General features: G+C 29.7%; 1 protein-coding gene across 1 annotated transcript; it reads left to right on the top strand.

Moving 5' to 3' along the window:
• Nucleotides 1-4,225: 4,225 nt before the first annotated feature.
• LOC104102323 (probable calcium-binding protein CML25) lies at nucleotides 4,226-6,397 on the top strand. The gene is made up of 2 exons (XM_009610004.4): nucleotides 4,226-4,800; nucleotides 5,924-6,397. The coding sequence occupies exons 1-2, from the start codon at nucleotides 4,471-4,473 to the stop codon at nucleotides 6,161-6,163; spliced, it is 570 nt and encodes a 189-aa protein (XP_009608299.1). The 5' UTR covers nucleotides 4,226-4,470; the 3' UTR covers nucleotides 6,164-6,397.
• Nucleotides 6,398-9,255: the final 2,858 nt, after the last annotated feature.

The raw sequence follows: 9,255 nt of genomic DNA, 5'->3' as shown, positions 1-9,255 counted from the left end.
CCCTTTGTTTATAGTCAAAATACTATTGAAAGATAAAATTTTATTAATTCATCAAAGTTTTACCATAGAGTAGAAAGAAAATTAGCAAGTCCATTAGCAGTAGCAAGGACTATAATTGGAAGTGCAACCACATATAGATAACCCAAAAGATTCTGCTGTGATATTGGTATGACTTTGCTTGTGTCTTTCTTGGATCCATTCCTTAAGAAAACATTAACAAAATTGTAAATCCCAAATTTTCAGTAGGTCTTCCAAACGTGATACATACATTGTTCAATTCCTGAACAAATTCCTTATGTAAATGTATGTAGACTTTAAGAAGAGTAAATTTAATTGACTCTAATAACAGACAAGTTGTGTTATTACAGTTTAAGCAATTAACTTTGATTTTTGAACATTACCCTGTCTTGATTAGTATTCAAGCAAAGCTATATACTGCTTCCGTTTTAATTCATTGATAGACTTTTATTGTTAGTCCGTTCCAAAAAAAAAAACACAATCTTATATTTGGAAACTTTTATAACCATACAAAAATAGTGAACCCATAGCTTTTAATAACACAAATTTCAAATGTCATTCCCCCCCTCCCCCCTTAAACTTTGTGTTCAATCAAATTAGCTCACATAGATTGAAACGGAGTGAGTAGTATAAGGCATAAAAGTGTTATTGTTCCGTCAGTATCCTTACAACTTGCAAACCTAGCCTTAAATTATCAAACTATTTAAATCACAGTCAAATTACATACCACTTACCAGATCCTTTTCAATGAGATATCTCTAGCTAAATTTTGTAATGTTGGATATTGTAAATGAAATTCAGATGCTTCAGTTCTCGCAAGATTATCCAAGAAAAGAGTCACTCCATCTCCTAACCATCACCCTCTATTTCACGGGAGGATAGTAACATCTTGTGGTGCAAAAATAATTAGCCATTGAGTGAATCAGGCATTCCTTCAAATTAACAAGAAAAATAAAATAAAATCCAAGCACTTAAAAATATGCCCTCTTCCAATGTCAATAATCTCAAAATCTTCACTCATATAATAGGAGCCATTATGCTATCGTTAAATCTGCCAAAAAACGAACAGAAATTATAAATTAAAAATAATAAGAAATACAACCAAATGTTGAACAAGTAAAATAGCAAGGAAAAGGTAAAACCTCTTTTGTTCAACTAATTTCCTCTCCGGTGGTGACTAGGCCTAAGAAAATTTAAGAATAAATAAAGCAATCAATAAAAAATTGAAATTATGTATTTTATTTCATTCTCTAAATTGATATTCTTTAATCTTGGTGTACCCGCTCAACTTTACATCACAATTGCAATGACACTAAAATTCTTTGTTATTTTGCAGCACATTACTGTATTAATCTATCAACGGAAATTAACTTTCATCACATTGTACTATACACACTCTTCAACAATTAGTTATTAACAAAGAGGTTAGGGAAGGAAGGACTTAAGTGTCAGGAAATGACCAACATAGCATATTTAACCAAAATGCAATCACGCTAATCAACAAGTTGTACACAATATATTCCCAATACTCCGAAGTTAGATATTTAGAATTTATTTATATTGCTATGATTATTTCAAGTTAATAAAATGTTAGTCATGTGTTTGCAATATATTATCTTGGATCTTGTAATAAAAAACTTTATTTACTAATAAGAATATTTGAATAGTTTAATTCAAAGCCCTAAAATATTAGACAAAGTTCTACTAAAAACCTAGGACACGAGTTTCACACGTTATTTTCTATTCTTTCTCTTAGCGAAAAATTAGTAGCATTTATATAATAATCATGTCAATAAGGATAAAATAAAAAACTAAGATAATTTTTAAAAAAAAAGTGATATCTGTCGTTTTGACATAAATCAAAAGAAAATGGCACAGAAAATGGAACGGTTGTGGATGGTATTTTTGTTTTGGGTATGAAAAGAGATCCTCAATTTATAGAGGTCTATATTTTCCTCCAAGAAATGAATCTGTTAAATATGAAAAAGATCTATATTTTCCTTTTAGGAAAAATAAAATCAATTATGATAAACTATTTTTTCTTCCTTCAAAAAAAATAAAATTCAAATATGAAAAAAAATCAAGACAAATTTCGAATAAAAAACATAATTGTGCAATATTTAAAAAAAAATTACAAAAGCTTAGAAGTATGACTTAATTAACAAATGTGACAGCTACATATTTGCATTCCGCAACATCCTAAACAACTCTTTCCTACTTTTTCGCCCAGCCATAACTTTTCCCCCTAAAAACTAGCTCCCATAACGTTTTTCCTAAATCTTTCTCCTAAAAATTAGATACCATAACTTTCTTCCCTTTTTATTGTATCTATCAGATATAGTGCCTGTGTATAGTCAAAACACATTAAAAAAAAACGATTACTTTCTTCTTAAATAGTTGAAAAGTTGCAATATACATATTTAATGCATAGTTTGATATGATGTGTATTTTTTTAATAACAAATATACAATGTTTAATAGTTATATAATAATGTATTCTAGAGTTTCAGATGTGTTTATGAAAATGATATGAAAGTTTTATATATTGTATAATGGTAGTATAATAATGATATTTTGATGTTCAAATGTGTTATGTAAAGTATTTGCAAATTATATATATGGTTTAACTTTGGTATAATAATAATATATGGTATTATACTAGTATTCTAATGGGATTTGCTTTTAGATATGTTTTTATATAAGTTAATTTCTAATGTTATACATGGGATAATAATTATATATTTATGGTGTCATGATTCATCGGGTGAAGGCTACTTCATATATATATATATATATATACACACACACACCAAGAAAAAATATTTCCCTATATATATATACACACACAAAGAAAACATATTTCCCTAAACACATATTTATACCATACTTCTATAGGGTATGTGTTAGATATAAAACAATTTAGACCATATACTTCAATTATATATTTTATGTGTAACAAAAATTTTTCACAAAAACTACTTGCCATTAACATATTTATCCCATAACTATACTATAAATATGTGAATGTTATCTTTATTTAAAACATAAATATAACGATAAAGATCAACATTAATCGTAAGTATGTCATCACTTGATAATTCTTTGATTCAATCACTAAAGCAACCTGATCTATTTCCCCTTTCCCCAAATAAGAGAAGACAGAAATGATTAAAAAAAAAAAGGTGAAAAAAACAATACAGTATAAGAGGACAAGAAATGAAAATAGATGATTTTATTTTTTTGCTTTGAGAAGAGGAACAAGATAATAAAAGCAATCCCTAATTTTGTGGAAGAGAGATAAATGAGTTATCAGTTACGTACTATTAAAGAGAAACAGTATTTTGGTTGAATATGCTACATTTGTTATAAAATCTGCTATTATTGAAATAATTGAAAGATAATAATATTGATATAAATACTTTCTTTGTTAGTGACCTACAATGTTAAAATCTCTAAAATGATGAGTACCACCCAGTACTGTTCCAAATTGGATAGGTGGGCTAGATAAGATAAGTTTGGAGGCAAATTTAGAAATTATTTAATGATATTATTTTCTTTCATTTTTATAATCCTGAATTATGAAATGACTCAATTCACTTCCGCAATTGTCTTCAGGTTATTGGATATACAGATGTTTTTTTTTTTTGAGGGGGGGGGGGGGGGGGGGGGTTGGTGGTGTGATTCTTTGCTCAAAAAATCGAAAATTTGGAGTGTAAACGAAAGCATGGATTGAAAGCATAAATGGTTAAGGGTACGGTTCAGGAAGTAAAACTACAAAAGGTTAATTTGTCACAATATCGAAATAAGTGAGATATATCTCATCCTCTCTCTTATTTTTTTCTTTCTAGAAATAGATCTCATCCTCTAATCCCGTATTTTAAGAAATCAGTTAAAATAATATTCATGTATCTTTACAGATAAATTTTTAACAAAACTTTATCAATTTGATTTACCACAATGAATTTATATGTTAAGAAAGTCAATCTAAATTACTTCTTTAAACAATATATTAAAGTCTAGATAAATAAATCAATATAAAATCATTAGGTAATAAATAAGAAATCAAAAAATAATATTTTCCTTTAAATAGTTGAAAAAATGGGATTATGTTCCACTTGTCCTAGCCTTTAAATTACAGTCAATCCATATTTTTTGTCCGTATTGTACGGACAACGTAGTCCTTGTCGTGCATGCACGTAACGTTCGTAATATACCAAAAACATTCACTAAAATCTCAACTTCTAATTCTAAAAGGTCTCTAAAACAAACATAAATTTGAAAGATTCTTTTTAGATCCCTAATTATCTCTCTCAATTTTCTATTTAATCTTCTTTAAAAAAAAAATCCCACAAACTCATTTTTCCTCATTCTCATCGTACCCTTTTCTTCTCTTTATTGGAAATTTCTTTTTTCATTCATTCAATTCTTTGGTTTATTCAAATTCAATCTTGATATGGGATTGAAATCTCTGTTCAAAATCAAGAAAAAGCGCGTAGCGAAAGCGAATTACAACGATCCAACGCCAGTGATTTCGAGGTCATCGTCGATTAATTCACGTGCTAGAATCGAAGAGGAATTAGAACAGGTGTTCAAGAAATTCGACGTGAATGGCGACGGGAAAATCTGCTCGTCGGAGCTAGGGTCGATAATGGCCAGCCTCGGCAACGCCGCGACGGAGGAGGAGCTGCTCAACATGATCCGTGAAGTTGACGCCGACGGCGATGGATTCATTGATTTGCAGGAATTCATTGAGCTTAATACAAAGGATATCGATTCCGATGAGGTCAGCCGAATATTATTACTGTTACATTTTTTCCATACTAGTAATTTGTTTGGCATTTTTTATCCGTTACAAAAAAGACACATATTTATAAAATTGAACTGTTTGATCTTTACATTTTTTTAATTTGTGGTTTTTAAGATCTCCACATGATAAATAATGATGTGTTTAAATTTACATTTTTAACTTGTTTAGAAATCGAGACACATTCTGAAAACTTTTAACTTTAAATGTTTATTTTATCATTAGCAACATCTTCTTTTTGCCACATAAACGTCATGACAAGTTTAAGATTAAAAAAATACTAAGAATCTTTTAGTATAATGCAAATTTTTTTTTTTATATCGTAAATTTCGTGCATACACCACAATATAAAATGAAATGAATTAGAGAATCATATAATTGATTAGTCGCATAGCCAGGCTCTATCCCACTCCTTCTAAGTAAGGGCGACGTAAAAGGCTTATCATGTATAATTTTCAAAGTTAATTTCTTGTGTATCTACTCTTAAAGCGAGAACTCAAGGTCAGTGAATTCAAGGGTGTCACTTGATACCTTTCGTAGCTAGGTAAATTCTTTTAATGTATATATAATATTTATAGATTTCTCTTAATTTTTGTTGTGGGTTTATTTTATTATATTTTGACCTCATTTAGTGAAAATTCTGATTTTACCGTCATTAAGACGGTGAAAAAATGAGAATCAACATAACTCTCTGTCCCAACTAATAAGAGGGAAGATTCCAATTTTGAATCTTGTGAAAAGAGATTTCGAGGTAGAGAACTGTTGTCGTTTATTGGGGAGTAGTAGTTTGGTTTAAGAATGTTTTTTGGTGTTTATGTTATATTTAACATATCTGTCAAAATGTCCTTAAATTTTAAGTGCCGAGCATCAACATAACTTCCCTAAGAGACAAATAAGAATCCTCTAATTGCAAATATACAACAACAACACTCACTATAATTCCATAAATGAGGTCTAAAGAGGATAATGTGTACGCAGACCTTACCGCTAGCTTATGAGGATAGAAAGGTTGTTTTCGATAATTGCAAATATAAACGAAATAGAAAATTAGTCTAAATAAAAAAATATATTGTAATATCTCTCATTGTTCTTTGTTTTTAAGGTACTGGAAAACCTTAAGGACGCATTCTCGGTGTTTGACATGGACAAGAACGGCTCCATCTCCGCCGAGGAGCTGCAAACCGTTCTCCGTAGCCTCGGAGAGGATTGCTCTTTGGCGGAATGCCGGAAAATGATTAGCGGCGTGGATTGCGACGGCGATGGGATGATCAACTTCGAGGAGTTTAAGGTTATGATGGTAAAAGGTTCTCGCTTTGACGTAACGGATGCCAGGATTATGTAAATTTAGGTTCTTTTCTATGTGTTCTTAATTTCATACTACTATTGTTAATTCAAGAAATAGGGTTTCAAACTCTGATTAGAACAAAAGGAAAAAGGAGGATTTTAGGTGTTCTTTTACCCTTTATTTTTAATATCTTTTCGTTATTATTTTTTTTTATTTATAATTTCAAGTAATGAATGATGATCAAATGGGATCAGAGGATCTTAGCATATTAATGAAATTCCATTTTATGAATATTATGGTGTTTGATGAAAATTGGAAAGGTAATTATTTGTATTTGTTAGAGAATTCTTAGCATATTGGCATATATGTGAAGAGAATTCTTAGCATATTTGAATTGGATTTAGAGAATTCTTAGCATATTGGCATTTCTAATATATGTGAAGAGATTTCTTAGCATATTTGAATTGGATTTAGAGAATTCTTAGCATATTGGCATTTCTAATTATTTGAATTATTAGCATATCAATGTAATTCCTATGTACACTTTTTATAACTTTCGGTATGTATTTCATTATAAAGAACCAACCATACTTCTTCTTTATTAAAATTTTGGTTATACCGGTTGTTGTCCTTTTCTCTGTGGAGTAAGAAGAAGAATTTGTTGATGTGCTACAATTTTTACCCTTAAGGACATCTCCAACCTTTACCCCCATTTTGAGGACAACTTACTCCAACCATTCCCCCATTTTTTTCCCCAAAAGAAAATATTCTTTTTATATTCTTCTCTCTCTCTTCTATATTATATTATTATCTTTCATTTCAATTTTTATTTTTTAAATTCCATTAAACAAATTCCATCTTTTATTTTCATTAATTTGTAATTTCCATTAAAATAATTCCATAAAATTTTAAATAATATAATTTGTAAGCAATTATTATAGATTAACTAATAATTTAAATAAAAGTAAAATCATTGTGATACAAGATTAATTAAATACATATTACGTAATACTACATAAATATTCAACTTCAACCTCTATTATTCTCCTAACTTATAATCATTTTCATTAAATTTAAATGAGGATGTTGGAGGTGATTCCACATCATCACAACGGCCTAGTGGGGTGAAGAAAGCAAAAATAAATAGAAAAATTGACGAAGATTATATGAAGACAATCCAATCAGAAAATAATTGGATGGTTGAGGCGATAAATAATGCAACCGAGGCAAAAAAAGAAGTTTTGGCTGTTCAAAAAGAAAAACTAAGAGTAAAAGAAATGAAAGAAGAAAATAAAGTTTTAATGATGGATGTGGATTCTATTGTCGATCCGACTCGTTGTGAATTTATGCGACAAGAACAATAACGAATAATGTATAAAAGAAGTCAACAATATCCACACTCACAACCACAACAATCCTCGGCCCCATTCATTCAATACTATAATGATTTTGGTGTATCTGGAAATGACATACCTCCCTACTAAGTTATTATGCTATTTACCATAGTTTTATTTTTTATGTATTTTAATTTAATGTATTTTCAATTTTAATGTATTTTCAATTTTTACTTTTTAATTTTAGCAATATCTAATATTTTATATTCGCACCTTTCAATTTTAGCAACATCTAATATTTTATATTTGCACCATTCATTTTTTGAGATGATTATATATTTTTTGTACAATTATAACTTATAATAAAATTAACTTACAATTTTACATAAAAATAATAAATGCACAAAAATTAATTTATCAAAATTACACGCCAAAGTTAAGATGTAAAATTAATATTATAAAGATATTACATAAACATAATTAGATATATAAAAAGAGATAAATTAAAAGAGTTAAATAATAAAATAATAATAAAATATGCATGAATAGTAATGGGGGAGATGAATAGTGTACCCTCATATTTGGAGGAATACTATTCATCCCCCATTTTTGGGGCAAAAATGGAGGGGGCTTGGGGCTTCATTATGACAAAAATTTCCCCCATTATGGGGAAATGGGGGAGGGTTGGAGATGGCTTAAGAAACAACTATGCGTATTTAGTTTCCTTTCCCTTTTTTTTTGAGGTATGCTACGCTTTTTAGTTATTTGGAGAATTCAAGTGCTCACTTTCGGATTCAAATAGGGGTAAGTATCGGGCGATTCTGTTCGGTTGCGAATATTATTAGTTCGACATATCGATTATCGATTTATAGATATGCTAAACTGATAAACAAACTAATAAGATATTGGTTATTAGAAGCATGGATTTTCTTTTTCTAAATTTTATTAAATATAGGTGGGGGTGGGGGTGGGGGTGGGGGATAGGGAATGGGATTACAAGACTCACCACCAAAATAAAAATTCATCTAACCAACTAATTGCATTACTACGATTTTCTCGGAAGCACGAAATAGATACAGTAAAATAGTTGTCAAGTTGAAGCCCTACTTGGAATAGCAACCGATTTAGTTCATTTTCACACCATTTGTGGCTCCGTGACTGGCCTAATCAACGAGTTATTAGAATAAAATAAATAATTACTACGTTTCAATATCAAGTAAGTTATACTATGAGCTCTCCAATACCAAATACAAAAATAAGTTTTGTAATTGATGTTACGAACAATATTAGTGGGAGGGTAATTTAGCCACAGCACAAGTCGCAGGTATCAATTTATAAAGGGGGTCTTTAACAAATACTCAGGCGGGACAAAACATTTATCAGCCTACATAGTTTGCCCCCTACCCATTTTTTTTAATATCCAGTCAAAAGCCAACCAAATGAACTCAAATTAAGTTACTAAACCAAGCCAAGCCTAGCCAAGCCAAATAAAGTCAAGCCAAGCAAAGCAAACCAAGACAAGCCAAGCGAAGTTGTAGTGAACCCATATTATATTGAAATGGATAATGGGAACCACGCATACGCAAATATAAGAGTTCATATTCAAATAATTATAAATGCTTAAAACAAGTAAACAAATCTTCCATAAGAATAAGAAATAAAAAAAGGGAGAAGGGAGGGAGGTTCCAGATCTATCATATAAGAAACTAAGTAAAATAAAATAAACCAAGTTCATAACTTAAGCCTAATAGAATGTTTCCTATTGTATATATAGGTATATGCTCCATCTAACCCGGGTCCCAAATGTAATTTTCT

The sequence above is a fragment of the Nicotiana tomentosiformis genome, chromosome 4 (assembly GCF_000390325.3).
Source record: "Nicotiana tomentosiformis chromosome 4, ASM39032v3, whole genome shotgun sequence".
Taxonomy (NCBI): domain Eukaryota; kingdom Viridiplantae; phylum Streptophyta; class Magnoliopsida; order Solanales; family Solanaceae; genus Nicotiana; species Nicotiana tomentosiformis.
Note: the sequence above shows the minus strand (reverse complement) of the source record. Positions and strands in the feature narration are given on the sequence as shown.